Source organism: Sceloporus undulatus, chromosome 2 (genome assembly GCF_019175285.1).
Source record: "Sceloporus undulatus isolate JIND9_A2432 ecotype Alabama chromosome 2, SceUnd_v1.1, whole genome shotgun sequence".
Taxonomy (NCBI): Eukaryota; Metazoa; Chordata; class Lepidosauria; order Squamata; family Phrynosomatidae; genus Sceloporus; species Sceloporus undulatus.
Genome location: NC_056523.1, coordinates 168,710,436 through 168,730,169, shown reverse-complemented (window position 1 = coordinate 168,730,169; position 19,734 = coordinate 168,710,436). Strand labels below are relative to the sequence as shown.

General features: G+C 42.6%; 1 protein-coding gene across 1 annotated transcript in view; it reads right to left on the bottom strand.

Moving 5' to 3' along the window:
- Positions 1-944: 944 nt before the first annotated feature.
- LOC121923600 (inactive dipeptidyl peptidase 10-like) overlaps positions 945-19,734 on the bottom strand; it is a 62,174-nt gene continuing 43,384 nt past the window's right edge. The window contains exons 14-27 of the mRNA XM_042454155.1: positions 19,369-19,460; positions 19,211-19,258; positions 17,309-17,427; positions 16,534-16,581; positions 15,301-15,399; positions 12,764-12,830; positions 11,549-11,743; positions 10,509-10,563; positions 8,541-8,640; positions 8,024-8,082; positions 7,277-7,349; positions 6,935-7,008; positions 5,581-6,788; positions 945-963 (exon numbers count right to left, since the gene is read on the bottom strand). Of these exons, the coding sequence (XP_042310089.1) occupies positions 6,648-6,788; positions 6,935-7,008; positions 7,277-7,349; positions 8,024-8,082; positions 8,541-8,640; positions 10,509-10,563; positions 11,549-11,743; positions 12,764-12,830; positions 15,301-15,399; positions 16,534-16,581; positions 17,309-17,427; positions 19,211-19,258; positions 19,369-19,460 (1,170 nt within the window). The 3' untranslated portion in view covers positions 945-963; positions 5,581-6,647. The remainder of the gene's footprint in view (positions 964-5,580; positions 6,789-6,934; positions 7,009-7,276; positions 7,350-8,023; positions 8,083-8,540; positions 8,641-10,508; positions 10,564-11,548; positions 11,744-12,763; positions 12,831-15,300; positions 15,400-16,533; positions 16,582-17,308; positions 17,428-19,210; positions 19,259-19,368; positions 19,461-19,734) is intronic.

The window sequence follows — 19,734 nt, the reverse complement described above, 5'->3', positions numbered from 1 at the left end:
AATCACCCAGATCTGCACAACGTTGTGTCTTTTCTGCTAAATAGATCCACCACTTGTTCTGAATGTCTCTGAGTTTTTGTTGGAGTTGACTACATACGAGGCGAAAGGCTGCTTTTCTTACATGGCAAGATGGCTGGGCGAGGTGTGCCTGGTGAGCAGTTCTCTTCTTTGCCAACAGCTCCTGGATCTCTTGGTTGTTTTCATCAAACCAGTCTTGGCTTTTCTTGAGGGAGAACCCTAAGGATTCTTCCGCAGACTGCAGGATGCTGTTTTTGATATGTTGCCAAAGCGCTGTAGGAGAAGAGTCTATAGGGTGGTCTTCTAGTTTTGTTTGCAAATTTGCCTGAAAGTTGTCTCTCATGGCAGTTTGTTGAAGATTGTTGACTTGGAGTCTCCTCTTTAGGATGCCACCCTTCTTAGGTTTAAACTTAAAATGAAGATTTAGTTTACATCTTACGAGGCGATGATCTGTTTGACATTCTGCACTGGGCATCACTCGGGTATGACGGACATCGTGAATATTTCTCTGGCGCACTAGGATGTAGTCAATGAGGTGCCAGTGTTTGGATCTGGGGTGCATCCAGGTTGTCTTCAGGCTGTCTTTCTGCTGAAAGATGGTGTTTGTAATAGTCAGCTGCTGTTCTGCACAAAATTCTAGAAGGAGACGTCCGTTATCGTTACAGTTTCCAACACCATGCTTGCCTAAAACACCTTTCCAGGCTTCGAAGTTCTTTCCTACTCTGGCATTGAAGTCACCTAGGATAATGATTTTGTCTTCTGCAGGGACTTTTTGTATAAGGTGGCGTAGGTTTGAGTAGAATTTGTCTTTCTCTGCAGGGTCGGCTTGCATAGTTGGGGCATATATACTGAAGATAAGGGTGAGGCCAGTTCTGTGCACGCTGCGCTCCACCAGAAAAATCCATTGCACAAGCTCGAAGGACACATCCAATCTCCGAAAAAGCCCTGTAGCGATAGGCGAGGGACAAAACGGCAGGTGTAAAGATGCACTGTAAGCTGCAGACCCAACCCTGCATGCAGGCGGTTCAGGACTTTGGTCGCTCGAGACTGACCGGGGATGATAGTCTTGCTCGGCAGCATCCTGAATGACCAAGCAGCCTTTTTTAAGGAGAGCACTGCTTGCTCCATATGGAGAGGGGCCAAGAAAAGGTGGCCTAAAGAAAGCTCATCCCCAACAACCCGGTTGGCTAGCCGCGAAAAAACGGGAATCTTCTGATGCGGTCAAACAAAGACAAAGAGACAAAGGCACACACCAGCCTCCAAAGGTGCAAACAGACTAACGCTTGCATGCTGGAACATCAGAACCATGCAAGATTCTGCAGACAGTGGACGTCCTGAGCGTCGTTCTGCTCTAATAGCCCATGAATTGTCACGACTTAACATCGACATTAATATATATGCACAGTATATGGCTGTATCTTATTTACTGACCCCCTTTTTTCTCTTTCCTCCTCCCTTTTTTCTATCTGTGATTAAAATTATACACTAGCATCCTGTTCATTAATTGGGATAGTGTAAGTCACATGCTCTCCGTCTCGGGAGAAGGCAATGGCAAACCTCCTCTGAACGAATCTTGTCAAGAAACCCCCATTATAGGTTCTCCTTAGGGTTGCCATATGTTGGAAATGAGTTAAAACACACAACAACCAAGTGCTGTGGCTCCATCCTACAAAATCCTGGGATCTGTAGTTTTACAAGCTCTTTAACCTTCTCTGCCAAAGAGTGCTGTTGCCTCACAAAACTACAAATCCAAGGGTTCTGTAGGATGGAGCCCTGGTGGCGCAGTGGTTAAATGCCTGTACTGCAGCCATTCACTCAAGACCACAAGGTTGCGAGTTCAAGACCAGCAAAAGGGCCCAAGCTCGACTCAGGCTTGCATCCTTCCGAGGTCGCAATTAGCTACTTGCTAATTAGCTTACTTGCTGTTCACCGCTATGATCTTTGGAATAGCGGTATATAAATAAAACATTAAAAAAATTGGCAGTTACAGTGGTATGAGAGTGCATTATTTCTACAGTGTAGATGCACCCTGAGTTTACAAGACCTGAGCGAGGCTGCTGGTGACTGAGGCTCATAATGGTCTCTTATTCATCAGTCCAACATATGTTGAAACCAGCTTGATGGCAAATAACAACGGTAAATAGCTGAATGTCTGATATACAGTTCCAGAAAGGGTGGCGGGGTGGGGGGAAAGGATGTTTGGGAATAGGGAGAAAAGTGAGCTGGATTCCCAGATCTGTTTGGTAATATGTGCATAAATTCTGTGCGATTACTATTTATTTACTTGTACCCATACTACAGTGTGATTATTGGTTACCAACTGGCAAGAAGCTAACTACAAATGTCATTGCTCCCCTGATGAGGGAAATGATTTTATACAACATCAGAGGTAAAAACATTAGCAATCCCACTTTGTTGTAGAAAAGCCAAGGGTAGACAGTTTGGATGTGGGTGGGTATAAACAGGACTTCAAGCCAAAATTAAATCTTGTGTTGACAGATCCCCATCTCCACCCCAAAATTAACATTCAGATATGAAATGATGATTTAAGAATTTATGTAAGAATGTCCCGAGTTCCATCCCCTCTACAATATATATTACAGAGCAAATGGTACTTTTAAAACAAATGTAAATTTTCTCCATTCCTAAATTTTAAGTGCATTAACTTTTGAGAATATTTGGTACCAAGAACAGAAAATGTGAATATTTTTAAAGCAAGTTGGGGTTGCAGCTGAAGCTCTTTCACTATTTTTTGCTTATTTGAAAATGTCAAAAACAGTGAAAGAAAAAAGCCTGGCATACTTTGGGAGAATGTCATAAGAGACCTCACTGTTGTGTTGTTTCCTCCAATTAATTAATCTAGTTAATATTTATTTGACATAAGCTTTCCACTGCCACTGACCAGCCATGGCATGGGACTCTTGAATTACATTTGGTTTGGCAAATCACGTTTTTTGCATGCTGTTTCCAAACCATTTATTGACAAAGAAATTTAAAGGAATATTTCCTCTGAATCAACAGTTTTAACACCATATTGGCTGAAGCTGTTGTTGAAGAAATATAATAGTCCACAGAGCTCAAATGAAACTATCCAATTGTGAAATAATTTTGGAAGCTTGTCTTTTAAAGACTATATTGAACAGTTGGTGGGTTGGCGAATGCCACTTGATCATCATGAGTGATTTTTGAGTCACTTGGAAAACACTGCTACAGCCTTTGACACAGATCTTATGACAAAGTTAAATAACCATTACAAGCATATATTAAATTATGCTACACTGAAGGAGGAGAAAAGCTCTCCCTTTCTTGATGGCATAGTTATGTATATGATGATTTATAAGACAAAGATTAAAGCCAAGGTCCTATGGTCTTTCTTTCCCCTTCCTATTACAGTCCTCCGTGGCACCAAAAACCTGCTGGGGCCTTTTCACACTACACAGTTATAGTTCCATGATTCCACTTTGAGTGCCATGTTTCCATCCTATGTAATCGTGGGATCTGCAGTTTAGTGAAGGGGTCATTTATGTGAACACTCGACCACATAACTTCTCTGATGCCTCTGACCAAACTACAAACACCAGGATTCAACAGGATGCTGCCATGGCAGTTCAAGTGGAATCATATTGCTACTGTATAACTGTGCAGTGTGGAAGGGCCCCTAGATTTAGCCTGTAAATCCTGCTTTGTGTATCCTAGTTCTCATGCACCTTGATTAAATGCAAAAGAAATGTAATGATGGCCTTAGTGTGCAAAGGCTCATCATAATTCTTTTGCTACAGAGAGAGCATACCTATCAGCTTGTAAATGTAATGTGTTCAAGTGGAGAAGTGCCCACATTCAGCTGTCATTGAAGCCCAGTTTGCACCTCTGTAGATATAATTTCAGCTGTTGACTACCATACACTTGATAACTGGTAGCTAAACAGGTGAAATTGCCCAACTAAAAAGCATTGAGATACTATGAAGGTTGATAGCATGAACCCCAGTGGATCAAACCAATTTTCATCCACTCCTGCATCTTGTTTTTATTAAGGGGAAGCAAAAAGAGGCCAGGGAGAAAGAGAACAGCACACAAGCAGGCACAAAAAGATAAAAAGTCTAGCACTGAAAGGAAGAAAGTTTAATCAATGTTTGCATGTGGTTGGCACATTTGGGAGCATCCATTCCTCATGAACTGGAAAAGTAATACCAACTGAATATTCCCAATACCAACTGAAAATTAGTTAACAGATTTTTCAGGCTTGGAGAATTACAAAGATAGATGTAGCTTTTCCTGCCACTCTTTCCAACAGTGGGTGAACAGAAACCACTGCAAAGACCATGAGCAGGACATTTAAGTCATAGTTCTGCCTGTGGGGTTACCTCTGCACTTCAGCTGTTGTATGCATGTTTGTACACATAGTTGCAAATATGCAGGACTGGGAGTTTGAAGGACAAGAACCACACAGAAATGGGTTGAAAGCCTGTTACCCCTTTATTAGCTACAGTGATTGTGAATGATGTTACCCTGTGGCCAGGGACTGTGGAGTGACAAACCAGATAATCATTGCTTTGAAAATTAAACAAGATCAGTGTGGAAGGTGCAAAACAGTTTTGCTAACCTATTTTTCCTTGTGCAAAAGTGATCATATCAGGCAAGACTAGAGTACCATTGTGGCTATAAATCCCAGACCAGAAATGTAAAAATTTAAAACCAGTACAACCCCCACCTTGCCATGCAACACCATCTTTTTTGATACCCCAAAAGCTGAGAGTTCATGTGGCAAATTATGTTCTCGAATAGCTCTTCCACACACACTTAGGTTGAAAATGTGAGGGTTGATTCTTGGAGGAAGCTCAAAGGCATGCACATGGAGAAAAAAGGTGCAAGGGGTATGCTGATTTCAGGAAAGACCAACTGCAGCAGACCTTTCTTTCCCATTGACCCCTCCTCAGGTCTGAGCACAACGAAAGTTAGCTGTGATCAGATGCAATGGAGAAATGGGCTCCTATACTTTTAACAGTGTTGCTGCAATCTGGAAATCCTGCAAATTATAACCCAAGAAACAGCACCTGCTGATAGGTGTCTTTGCTACATAACTATTAAAAAGTACACAATCCTGCCTGCCACATTGAATCGCTGTAGTTCCACTGCAGGAGTCAGCACATGTAAGAGACACTATGCAGAGATAATAGGTATCTGGGCAGGGGTTGGATAGAGGGATTCCAATAAAGCCAGTCTGTTCTGGGGAACTTGATGGAAGTGCAAATATTATGTCCAAATAACTGCCTTTTTAGACAAACTCCATAACTTGTAAAATACTATGCAGCTATTTTAAAGAATGATTCTTAAAACGCTACTGTGGAAAAACTGAAAGATATTTCTCTGCTGAATTCCTTGGATTTGAACTGTAAGCAGAATGAGAGATGATGTTTGCAAGTATCTCTCAGGTAAAAAATCTGTCAGCTTATTGTGTGTGCATTTGTGGATGCATGCAGGTGGCTGTCTCTCTTGTTCTCTCTGAGGATGATGGGGGAAGAACGGCATCTATAGCTCACTGAGATATAAATTGGACAATATTACCTTAGGTCTTTTCCAGCCTCTTTGTCAGGTGGGAATTCCAGGTGTTGCTGCTTCTTTAGGTGCTGGAAGGTGCCTATCTGTCTAAACACCCAGAAGGGTCAAGGGTCGCTGGAGCTCTACTGAAGTCCTGCTCGATGGACCTGGGAGTGGCAAATACAAGGCTTCAGCAGCCTGAGGAGGAGTCTGGATATCAAACAAGCTGCCTGGGTGACAGCTCAAAGAAGCAACTATTGAAACAACCCAGCACAGCATGGCCCACGTATCCCCCACTGTCTTGCTATTTTTCCTCTAAGAGCAACCTGTTACACAAATAAAACTTTTCCTTGTATAAAGTGGTGGGATGCTTTATTTGTTTTGTGTTCCAGGCTGCTGTTTAAAGCACAGCAGAACAGATAGAAAGGGAAGGGAGGTTGGCAACCTTACTACCCCTTGAGTATGGGACACACAATTCAAGAAGGAAAGAATATTCCTTAAGGTTCTTGGCAGACCTAGTCCATAAATGCAAGACAAAAAGAGCTAAGGAAAATTCTCTGTTTTTAGGCATTTGGTGATCATGTATATTCAATGCTGAGAAAAAGAGGGCAGGGAATCTTGAACAAGCGAACCATAACTCCCTGCCCAGAAAAGCTAAATTTTGCAACAGCATGATAGCAGGAATGTGAGTATATTCGCATAAACGTGTATACGTTATATAATTTGTTCTGTTTCTGCTACTCATCTGGTTGAACAAAAGAATGGAAAGAGCAGATTGTGAAAGTGGGGGGAAATCCCAGACATCCCTTGACCTCTAGACATTCTGATTAGACATTCTGATTTCCTCTGGCTCTGGGATTTTCCACCGGCATGTATGCAAACAACAGGGGCTAGAAACTTGTTATTATTTTTTTTAATTTGAAAGTGGAGATGTGCTGGATGCTTTATTTCTGTAAGCAGTGTCCAATTGTGTGCTTTAACACAGTACCCACAGGGTGGTGGCCCTGATATGTGCAAAGTGCTACCAAGACTTGTCAGCACAGCAGAGAAAAAGCCATGGAAGATTGGCACTGGTTGTTCTGTATTGGAAATCACTATGAGTCCTCGTCTTCCTCAGCTAGCAGATGAAGATTCCTTGGATCCTCAAAGCAGCTCTGAAAGAAGGAGGAGAGGGTCTGGCGAAGGTGGCGTTGGTTGTGATCCAAAAAGAACATGTGGCCTTCATCTGGGTAGATCTGGGGAAAAGACACATCTATGGTTAGGGAGCTAAACTCGAATAAGCCCCATGGTTGCACCCCAGAGCTTCCCACTACTCACATGAGTGGGTGAGCATGATAAGGTGTTTCCTATTGCACAAAATCTGCTCCCTCTTTCCCAGTACCTGAGTGGTGTAGTTGGAGCCTGCAGCAAGCAGCTGGATGAGAAGTTCAGCTGTATGTTGGAAATGAACTGTGGCTGCCGGAACAAAGAAGGGGAACATGAGTTGATTAACACAACAAGGTGTGTCTGCAGAGTGGGGTTAATCAGCTTTGCCCTTCCACAAAGAAAAACAGAGAAGCAGTTGCCTAGAGTTACTTATATCATTCATTCATATGTCCCTCTATTGTCCAAACATGCCACACATATAGCTCCCTGCAATCTTGGAGACACCAATATTGGCACAGTTCCATCAGCTGGAGAAACCTTTGTTTGTTTTGGGTGAGTAAGCAAAAAAAGTCCTCACCATCTCCAGTTCCATGCACAAGCAGGAATTTTCTATCCTTGAGGCGGGCAGCTTCCTCTAAGACAGAGGCCACCTGCGAAAAAGGGAACCATAAAAGAAAAAGTAAGCACTGCCTCTCACTTTTGGCTCTGCTCCCAGGGGGTTTTAAGAGCAGCCTGACATGATGCAACAGTTAAAAACTTTCCCATCATTTCAACTCTATAGAGGGAAATGTCCCTTTGCTTCATGGCTGCAGAGTCAGGCTGCTCTTGAGTGCACAGGAGCAGAAGAAAGGGCAAGAATAAAAAAGGAGTTGAATCTGGAGCTTGGACCTATTTTGCCTCTCTCTCAGTTGATGGGATCGTATTTTTTAGGAGGGTCCCATGTCCATAAGGAGAAGGCAGGAATCAAGTGTGGGTGATGTCCAGGTCAAGTTGTTGATGGGGAAATTTAGCAAAAAACAATACACTATCTAAATGTTCACAGTGCAAATAATTTAGGATTAATGTCTCCAACAAGACAAGAAGCAAATGGCATTCTCACAGCTTGGAGATGAAAGGGTGCCATTAGCTTCATACCATCTTGGCTGCCCGACATTGTTGCAGAGGAAATGTAGACTAGATAAGAGGCACTCAAATTGCGGTCAGGAGATGAGGCCTGCCTATTCCAATCTCATCCAGAAGGCAAAAGCAGCAAATGGGGAGGAGGGAAGGAGAAGAGGAGGGACCAAGAAAATGAAGATTTCCTTGGATGTCCATTTTTCCATACCGTATAGGCTGCATCTTCCCAGGCTGGCATTCCAAGGTAGCGTTCAGAAAAGGTGGCAGCTATGGCAACAAATAGAAGGGAGGGGGTTTTCAGAGCAGCCTCCTTCAGTAATCAGTGATCACAGGGGCTGAGCCCTACAGTGAGGGAGAGCTAGAGAACTTCTGACTTTGGACTGAATGGTCTTATGGAGACCACCCCCTTTCAATGGCAATGTATATTCCTCCTGTTCATTCCACTGAGTGGTACCTTAGATGTCTGACCATTAATTCCTAACCATATGGCACTGCTATATAGTCAGGCTCTCAAGGTTTGGTTCTCCCATCTCTTGTCAATGGATCCCAGCCAATCAAAGATTTTGCTACTTCATCATGCCCCCATTTCTCACTAGAATAGTAAAGTAGTAGGATTTAAAGAGGTTTTTTTTCTTTACTCCATTGGGCTATCTTGATTCAGAATTCCAACTCATTTTTTTTTTAAAAAAAAGTCAATTAAAACATGTGTCCCAGCTGTGGCTTACCATGGAAACGGAAACTGGTGATGGGTGCCACTGTTGCTCCACACTTAAAGAGGTCCTCTGCTGCTGCCAGGAGCTTCAGTGCCAAAAAGCCTCCATAGGCCTGAAAAAGGGGAGGGGGGATTATTAGTGTGTTTGAAATTTTAAAAACATTTTCAAACTGGAATGGCATACATGTTCTCAAATTAAAGCCACAGTTTCTTTCTTTAGGTGCTCTCTTTTGCCCAGTATGGCTGTTTTGTCCCAGGCAGGAATCTCAGCTGAGCAAAGTTGCAGGTAAACCAAAAGGATCCAGCTGGAGGTTTGCGTTCTGGTAAGGTAAGGCCAAGCAAGGCAAACTTCAGATTTTGGCAAGGCCAAGCAAAACAAAACAAGGCAAAGTTTAGGTTCTGGATAGCATCTTGGATAGCTCCATGTAAGGGTCAGGTTCCAGCAAGGAATGAGGCTCCTATGTTGTTCCAGCAATAGACAATCCATAAAAGAAACCTGGAGCCCATTCACACTGGAAAATTATGCCAGTTTGATACCACTTTGAATGACATGGTTCCATCCATGTGCAATTGAGGGTGGGGCCTTTGGACTCCTCAGCCAGAGAGCTCTTCTGACCAAATTACCTAAGGATTCCTTAGTTGTTTGCCATTGCAGTTGAAGTGGTCTCAAACTTTGTAGTGTGAAAGGGTCCTTATACAGCTGTTCCTCTGTATCTGCTGATTCTTTATCCATGGATTCACCCATCCATAGCTTGAAAATATTTTTAAAAATATATAAATTCCAAAAAGCAAACATTTATTTTGCCATTTTACATAAGGAATACCATTTTATTATGCCACTGTATTTAACGGGACTTGAGCATCCACAGATTTTGTTATCCATGGGGGAGGTGTCCTGGAAACAAACCCCAGTAGATACCAAGGGTCCGAAATATAGGCTTCTTTTCAGTCCCAGTCTGGATGGTTAGCTCTGTCTTCATTGGAAGAAGCCTTTTCCAGTTTCAAGAGCCAGGCTGGTTTCAAGAGCAATGCCTTAAGGTAGTGAAGGTGGAGGTCATGCCTTCTTAAGATCTTTGAATTGGAATTCTCAGACTCTTCACACTGGGCATATGGTAGCCAAATATGGTCCTGAGATGGACCAATTTCTGAGAAAGTAGGGTCCATGTCGGTTGATATCAAAGCAACTCCCTCTACCTCCTTAATATTTCCTCCAAATCCATGAGCCCATAAACCTCCAGAGGATGAGTAGCATGATCTCATGGAAGCAGTAATCTGTGAAGCCACTGTTTTCAGTGCTATTTTTTGAATATAGCAAATAGCAGGGTCCAAATTTACTATTTGTTCTCCAGCTCCTTGCTCCCACAAAAATTTGAAGCAGGGGTGAAAAGACAACACTTTTGAGTGGAGATAATTCTTATAAACCTTTAAGGGAATGTTCCCCCAATCCAGGAAATAAACCCAGTTTATTCGGATTTGTAGGAGCATATACACTTCAGTTCCTTATTAAGGCTTCAGGTTCAACTCTTTTTCAGCCTTTGATGGAATGAGGAACTGGGAATCAGTGAATGACTTACACTTCCAAAGGAAACAGGGATTTGCATCTTAGCAATATGGCGGTAGAACAAGTCCCCAAGTAAACACTCTGCATCACTGGTCCTGGCATTGAAATGTGGCTTTTAAGTTAAGTTGGGATGGGCAACTCTGGGTCTTTAGACGTTTTTAGTGCCGGGTCCCCATGTCCCCACTGTCTGAAGAAGTTTATCGTAGGTAAGATGAGCTTCCCAGTCCCAGAATTTGTCCTGGGATAGGGATGAGGTAACTCCCCAGATATGGTTGGGCAGCAAATTGAGGCAGCCCTAGCTAATAAAAGCATTGTGAGGAATGCTAGGAGTTGTAGTCCAACAATGCCTGGAAGGTTGTCTCATTCCCACCACTGTTGTGGAGACAATACAGGAACAGACTCCTCAGTGATGAGATTTACCTTTCCATAGACTGCTGTGCTCCTCTGATCCACATAGGGAAGCTGCAAAAGCCACCTGTGGGGTACAAGCAACATCAGGGGCTTTGTTAGTGCAACCCACTGCGGCCCCTGTTGTAGCCCACCACCTATCATGGCTCTTCTTCCCACACTCAGATTTTCCACATGCCATCCAAAAGGTTAACTGTCTGCCACACTATCCCATTCTGCTAAATAAAAGGCTAGGAAATGTGAGTTTCTCTTATATTGTTGGACCACAACTCCCATATCCCCTTACTATTGATGGCGCTGGTGAGGGATGATGGCAAGAAAGTTCAGTGATGAAGACATGCCCTCCTAATACCTTTAGCCCATCTTTATTTTTTTTTTAAATTTCTTGGTGTAAAAGTGCAGCAAAACAATGTGCACAAAGGCACACTTTCTCTCTCCCTCCCCTCACATCACAAGAGCTCCTTGCCCAACTCCTTCCAGTCTTATCTGCCCACTTCTGTATTAAATGCTTTAAAACACTTCACCAGGGTGGATAACCCTGGTGCTAGAAAAGAAAGCTGCAGGGCAATATAGGAAAACAAAGCTATATTCTGGAGATGAAAGTGTGGACCTGTGGATAGTGTTGGACACCTATTCTCATCAGCCCCAGACAGCATAGGTAATTTGAGGAGAGCTGTTGTTTGACAATATCTGGAGGACCACACACTCTCCATCTTCAAGGTTTTACAAATAAATAGCCAGATTCCAGGTCCAAGCCCAAATCATACCCTTTGAATTGGGTCCTTTCTTGCCAAAATTGTCATCTTCTACTCACTCCCCCCCCTTTTTTTTTTCTACTGCAGATTTGTGAACCATAAGAAGTAAAATAGTATGGGCCAAGTTTAAGAATGAGAAGAATTGCCTAGTCACCAGTACAGAAAAGGTTTGACAATTCCACCTTTCCCATGCCTCAGGGTGGCACATAGGTCCCATGGAATAGAACTATCAGCCTGTGGCTAACGCAAGTGTGTGCAGCATGCAAACAGTACCCAAGGAGAGTCAGACAGACTTACTTCATCAAAGCTACATGGTCTTTCATATCCAAGGAGCCCAAATGGTGACTGATCTCATGCAAGAGCTTGAGCCCTTTGTTTCCAGAGCCTCGGCCATCAAACTGAACCACCACAGCGCCCAAACTGCTAGAGAGGACAGTATCCCAGTCAAGATGGAACTCCTCAGTGGCCTCATGTCCTCCTAGGACCTCTGGCCTGTAAAATGTGCAGTCAGAGGCTAAGTCAGTCATTGATTTTTCTACACCTGAAATAGCAATTAAGAATATACACACACCCATCACAGGCTGGATCTTTTATTTTTAATTTTACTTTTGCAGAGATGGACACTGGAGACAGCAAACTATTTAATTAAATTATATATATTGTTTTGAACTGTGCCATTTGAGGGGAAACTGGAATGGGGTGCCTCTTGTTTCCACATGTGTGGCAATCCTGTTGAGCTCAATAGTAAAGCACCAAAGTAATTTTTTTTTCTGTGTCTTCAGATGTGAGTGTCTGATGAGGTCAAATGGAGGGTTTTATTCTGTTACAAGTATCACTCATGTTTGCGGGGCAGGAGGAACATGTTTTGAGTTTAACCATATTTTCTTAAATGGGAAGTTTGCCACTCCAACCCATTTTAAATTGAACATCTTTGGTGTACAGTACTCTGACTGACTCAGGAATTCTTTCCTAGCTCATACTATCTAAGATTATTATTTCACTGGTGAGATATAGATTAGCCCTTCAAATATTGATCAACTGCTGCTCCCACCATCATGACTCACCAGGCTGGCTGGGGCTGAGGAAATGGAGTCCAGAGATCTCTGTTCCCCAGTGCCATTTTAGTTGGGTTTAGTCAGTCCTAAACCAACAAGCCAAACTAAGTATTATCAAAACTGGAAGCTGTGTAGGCTATCATCTGGTGTTTGGGGTGGTGGTGGTGGTGGTGGTGGTGGTAGTGGCTGCATTCAAACCTACAATCTGGTTGTCCCCATCACAGCAAGAGTGGCAAGCCAGATCTACTGATTCATATTTCCTGGACGCTTTGTTTAAAGCACAGCTCCCAGGTTCTCATCATTGGTTATAATGACTTGATCTTCTGGGAGGTGAACCCCAAAACATCTGGATATACTAAGTCCCCCCACACACATTCCACAATTTAAACCCTGAGGTTACTTGGGCTTTTTCTATAAGATCAGTCATGGGAGATGCGAAGTCAGAAGAGTCACTCACAGCATCAGCAGCAATGGACAGAAGGTGCACTGGTGTGGCAGTGGCAAAGTCACACGCACTGGCAGATCTGGGTTGTAGAAGGAAAGAGGAAAAGAACAGTGACGTTGAGTAGATGGTCACCCCCTAAGTTTGTACCAACCCAGCTTTATCCTTATGCTGTCTTAAGAGCCAGCTCAAGATATTTTGCTGCTTGAGGCAAAGAACAAGATAATGCTTCCCCCAACACTTTTGCAAAAGCCAAATACACTGGCAGCTGGACCTTGTTTCTGTTGGAATAGTAACAAGCTCTGTACTTGAGTCATTATAGGGTTAATGACCATTAATGGAGAGCTACTGAGAATACAGATGACCTTCAGCTGTATACTGTATGTATAGCTCTAATCCACTTTTGAGCCTTCATAAGGCTAGCTTTAGTTGTGAGTCTTCCTCTCCCTCTTTTACTCACTCTATTCTCAGCCTTCTTTTATGTTGTATTTGTGTTATTTGCTTCAATATAGTTTGTTTTATTTGCTATTTGTTATTGTGCTTGCCATTATCACTATGGTTTATTTTGTACCCTTTGTATATATAGCTTTTGTTATATACATTGTTTGTTATTCTTTTACAGACAGCCAAAATAAAGCTGCTTCGAGTCACAGTGGAGGTATGGTGTTTCAATGATGCATACATCCTAAGAGTCCAGAAACCACACCAAAGCCACGCTCCAGCCCTAAGGACTGGAGCGTGGCTTTGGTGACAATGGGACACGGCCAAGACGGATGCATCATTGAAACACCATACCTCCACTGTGACTCGAAGCAGCTTTATTTTGGCTGTCTGTAACAGGCCATAGATAAAGCTTATTTAGAATCATTATAGTACCCTTTGTTTTTCATCTCTTCAAATCCATTGTTTCAACAGTTTCAAGACTGCCAATGGGACAGTGTCCTCCACTGCACATGTAAGGCAGCAGGCTAGCGCAAAGGGTGGAGGGCAACATGTATGGATTGTAGGTCACTCCCCTTTGCTGTTGTCTTCCAGCATCAGTCACTTGAGGCAATTGCCTCACTGTGGAGCTGTTCCTCTGCTTGTTTGTATCTCTTGCACATTCCCATGCATCTGTGCTGCTGCTGCTGCCTTAGGACCTTTGACTATTGCGGAACAACTTTGTGACCCTGTAATTTGCACTGTCAGTTCCAGTTTCAGTTGTGGCCAACCTCAGTATTGTACCACTCAGTTCAGGGGTGGGCAAAGTGCTGCCCATGGACTGCATGTGGCCCCTGAGGGCCCTTTTATGAGTGCCCAGGGGTCAAATATAAATCTGTCTGCCTGTCTGTTTGGCTATCAATTGATCAATAGCTGTAAAATGCCCCAAAATGACTTCTAGGGGATGTGGAGAGCATTTCCATCACTTATGGCCACCCCCTGCATCCTCCTAGGAGTCAACACAAATGTTTGCAAAACTGATATACAAATGTTTTTTTTGTCTCAAAATTACCCAAATTGCCCTGTAGGGCACAGAATGCCCTAGAGGGTGAGAATGCCCTTTTTGTAGCCTAAATGGTGTTGCAGGGGCATTTGGAGGCAAAAACATGATTTTCTAAGAGCGAGTATGGTGGGGGAGTGCACTCCACAAGGTCTCATAGGGAGCTAATGCGATATCTACTGGGCAAACTCTACTGGGCAACTGTGAAACAGTAGGGATCTCATTAGCTCCTTATGAGATCGGGGCGGGGGCACTTGCCACCATGCTCACTTTTATAACATAGGTCAATTATTTTCTTTCCCATGGTTGCCCACCTCTGTTTTAGTTCAATTATGGTTAAGGCCCTATGAATACTAACCCTCAACAGACCAATGAAGCTGCCCTGGCATGACTTCCAGCTGTTAACTTTGTCAATACTTTGTGTTCCTACACAGCCATTTCTCTGCCAATAAAGACAAAGCTGCATATCCATCTTACAAGTGCAATCCTAGGGATGTTCACTTGGATGTAAAACAGGTTATCTGTTTCCTTTCCTGTCCCAAGATGGATTTCTTGAAAGAATAAATTTAAGTTTTTCTTCTTTCTTTTACCTCACTAAAGCATCCTGAGTATTTTCTCCTGTTTCTACCACAAGCTGATATTGCACTGGCTTGGATGCACTCTGCTTAATACAGGTACCAAATATCCCTACACTTTTAATATAAAAAGGAGGAAGCAAAGGGGAGGGGGTTAAAAAAAGGGTGACAGCACCTTTAAGATTATTTTTTAAAAAAAACATTTGTTTGAGGGTTCATGGAAATAAACTCACTTCTTTGGATTGAGTGGTATTAAGGTCTTGGGCACAAAGCACAGAGATTAACCATGGGCTGATGAGTTTAATTAACCTCATTAGCCCAAGAGAAAACTGCACTTTTAACCTGTCCAGTAACAACAGTTCTTTAGGTAGAGTACATACCATGAAATTCATCCATACCCTTTCCAACTTGAAGAGCTTGAAATAGTGGGGTGTGGGTGTGCCTCTCTGTGTGTGTTTTTTTTCTTGGGGGGGGGGAAGCAATACTTGCATTCTCACCATAGCCAGCTAGTCGGTAGGACCGGAATTCCACTAATGGCATCTCCTTATGCAGAAGGCCATCTTGCAAAGATTGGTTCTCTTCCAGGAGAAGGAAGTCTGTGGTCAGTTGGGAGGAATGACAGGCAACAAGAAAGAGAAAAAGAGAGACTGAGATGATTACAAATAGGTTTAGTGGCAGCTTGGAACCTTCTTCCAAAAGGTATTTGTGGATGGCAATCTTTTAAAATCTGTCCTTCTAGACAAGAAATAGATTTAGTGTGAAATAGAAATAGTAAATGGAACTCATTGCCTTTAGGCTATTTAGGCCCAATATATGGCTAGTCTGTAAATCAGAATGGTTTAGGCATAGCACATGTCCTTTATTACAGTGGACCTTCCAAACATTGGGGATCCATTCCAGACCCCCCCCCCAACAATGTATGGGAAAAACCTCCTATGCTGGAATCCTATGGATTCCTATGGTGGCATGCTCTTGTGTGTGGTGGTGTGCGTGCACTTGCGGCACCCATAACATTTTGCCCATTGGGGCTTGCTGTCTGCATGAGCTCAAGTACACAGATAGCAAGCCCGTGTATGGTGCAGGCAGACTGTATAAGGCATGTTCCCGTTTTGAAGGTTGGAAAACTTTTCCTTTTATATAGACTGAATAAGATGCAAAAATCCCCTGTATTTTGGGGTGTGAGCCCTTCAAAAAGACAGAAATATGTGCACCATGTCATTCAGGAACGTGGATTATAAGTTAATTTTACTGAGAGACATATGGCTAAATGAACTGAAATCATTACTTTTATTTGTTATTTAGGTGGAAGACAATAATTCCTGATCCTATTCCCCACCACCACTCCCTTCTCCTTTTGTGTCGTGTCTTTTAGATTGTAAGCCTGAGGGCAGGGAACCGTCTGACTAAAAAAAAAAATTCATGTACAGCGCTGTGTAAACTTACAGCGCTTTATAAATAAATAAATAATAATAATAATAATAATAATAATAATAATAATAATAATAAACTCTGCATATTATTAATTTTGATTGTCCCTTATTTCTGTTTTGAAATCTGGCAACACTAGAATGGTTAGTCATGCTCCACACATTAATGTATTACATTTCACCATATATCCAGGTCATTTTTACTACCAGCCATCAAGGTTGACCTCAAACACCACTTGGAAGAGACATCACTATTTAAGAAGAAGGGAGGGAGGTCCTTCTTGCTTCAGTCTTGATACATACCATGGGGGTTAGCTGTGCAGTGAACAGAGACTTGAGGAATTCCAGGCCCTATTGAAAGTTGGAGGTGGGGGGAAGAGAGGAGGAGAAAATTCAGATCAGTATACAAACTGTAGGTCAGATATGCTCATCTATACATCTCATCTTTCCCAGCCACTATGGTCAATAGTGGTTCAATGAATGGGGTCCACATTCCTTATTTCTGTCTTATGGGGAGTAGGATCTGCATCCCCCCACCTCCTAACTGTAGCCTAAAACTGGCCATGCTGGTTAGAGGTGATGCTGGGAGCTATAGTCCAAAAAAGTAACTCTCCTAAGCATTTTCCACCCTTCAAGTATATCTGCACAGCCTGCCTTGATCCTTGCCCTGGACTGCCATATACACCTGAATAAACAGACCTTTGTGTGTATGTCCATCTAAGTATGTTCATAAGTACAATCATGCAGTGCAGAAGATGTGGCTTGCATTACTCCTGTTTTCTTCTGAAGATGCTATGATCTCTTCCAAATCTGAGGATTCCTTAAAATTATTACAGAGGCAAGACTGTATTATTACAGAGGCAATAAAATCATTACAGAGGCATGTGCGATGTGCATCCCATTTTCAGATTTGCCTAGTAATCAGGATGTGCCACATATGATGTATCAAATGTCAGCTCTCTAACTCTTTTGGAAGTTCATTAACCATTCTGATATTCCTTGTGGTCTATCAAAACCACTACAGAAATAAGATATCAATGTATGATTCAGCATATACCCCTTCCTTGCAGAAACCTACCTTTGCAGAACAGTATAAAATAGCCCTTCCTGGGGCTGAAACTGACATCTACAAAGGAGCAGCCAGGGCGCAAGCCGCAGGTCACACAGGTACGGTTGAAGGAGCTGTCCAGGTCCACACTGCCCAGGAAGAAGAAGCAGAGGAGAAAAGGAGTCCACATCAAAACAACCTTTCCTTAACAGAAACCCTCCCATGGGCTGTCTGCCTGGATCCCAAAGACACCTCATCACCTTCCTCATTGCCAGCAGTCAGCAATCTATTGAAATGGATGCAGTGCTGGAAAACTGAGTCTGGATGCAGGAAATACAGGTACCCAATGAATCTGAGCACCAGCATGTTTGTATGGTGCCACTTCTCTTGGTTCCTTTAAATCCCACCTCAACCCCTCTTTTCTTTTAAGCCTTTGGTTCAACCACTTAGCTCCTTTGTGCAACCAAAACAGTGACATGTCCTTCTCCAGTTTATCTCTGCCTCTCCTCCCTTTTGTTTATGTTGTATTGAAGTTTAGATTGTAAATTCCCTGGGGCTGGAAACTCCTCTTGCACTACATAAAGTGCCACTAAATGAATGAATAATCAGACTAAATGAATGAGTAATTTAAGACCCCCTAGGCAGCATTCCAGATTGCATGGTTTTAGGCCAGTGTGAATGCAAGTATTCTGCAATATGCATTTAGGCATGCTGACATTAAGAAGGGTTTGATTTTTCTCATTGCAGAATATTTACAACTCCCTTTTGGCATTCAAAGTGAAAGCATAACGATCAGAATGCCCTCCAGCATTCCTTCTCTTTGTACATAAACAGGAGTATTGTGGGGCAGGGCTTACATGTGTGGCTTGCAGCTTCTTTCACATGTTCATTCTGAGCACCCAAAGAGGCTGAATTTAAGTCTGAATATTTCAGTCTGAATCTGATTTGGGATAAAATGGTTAGACTGGGCTGGAGGAAGGTATGATATATTAGGATGTAATTCCCTTATAATGCAACAGGTGTCTATACATTATCATTTACTTTATGTGTAACATAATGTTTCCTCCTCTGATGCAAAGGCTGTTTCTTGATAACAACCGCACCTCAGAATCACACAAGGGAGGACTAAAGACATCATTTCCTCATATGCAAGCAAGGCAAGTGATTAGTGATCAAATCTCATTTAGCCATGAGCCAACTAGGTGGCCTTAGGCAAGGCACTAATGCTCCAGCTTCAGTTTTCCTATCTGCAAAATGAGAATAAGCCATAGATTTTTATTTCATGTGGTACAGTGGACCCTTGTTATATGCTGGGGTTTGGTTCCAAGATCCCCCGTGTATAACAAAATCCATGTATACTCAAGTCCCATTAAATATAATGACAAAGCAAAATGGTGTCCCTTATAAAAAAATGGAAAATCAAGGTTTGATATTTGAAATTTATACTTTTTTTGAAAATTTTCAAACCGTGTATGCTTGAATCCGTGTATAAGAAATCAGTGTATAAGAAGGGCCGACTGTATTTGTAAGGATTACTGAGAGACTTTGTCAAGTGTTTGGAATCTTGAAATTGTTCATGCTTAACAGTGAATTAATTCTTCCAGTGTTATAATGTATGTACCCAAAACATCTCCATCCATACCCACAGGATAGTATCTGCAGGCATGGGGAAACTCAAATGTTTGCAAAGTTTTTCTTTTTAATTTAGGGCAGGGTAGAAACCAAGCAATCAGGAAAGAATCAAAGAGTCCAATGAGGACTCTATATGGTTAGGGAACATGGATGGCTGACTGTCCAGGGGCAGGATAATGGAACTGAACATTCTCAAGGAAGGCATAGCTGGTTGCTTGGCTGAACTATTTTGCTGTCACTCCATTCATGTGCTGTATGAATTCTAAGCTCAAGTCATACGATAAAAGCCAATGAACTCACCTGTACAAATGTCTAGCACTGGGCCTCTCTTCTGAACTCAGGAAATATCTAGGAACAAGAATAAGGTCAGCCAGATCCTCTTTTTGCCACCAACCTTGATCTAGAGGAGCTGATCCAAAGCAGCGAGAGAACAGATCATAGTCTCAGTAAGTACTCACAGGTGCCTGTTGTTCTCATCATAGGCCAGGATTCTGGTGACATCCCAGTTCCCAGAGGTCAGGAGGCGCACGCTGCTCTCCTTGCGGCTGGTCTGGTGGTGGTGAAGTAAAGGAATGTGAGACTTTGCAGTGTGTGCTCTCCAGAAAATGTGGGTTATGTGGGAGAAGTTGTTGCCACACTCTTATTCTTTTTTAAAAAACTGGCTCTGTTCCTATGTCTTTAACAGTAGAACCCAAATAAATTTCCATCACTTCCATCTTTATGCCAAGATAAAATTTCACCTGCTTAATGTCTGCATGTCAGGTTGCTGTACTATGCTTAAATTAGGGATGGGGGAGTGAAAATCCTAGGTGGAAAAGGCTAAC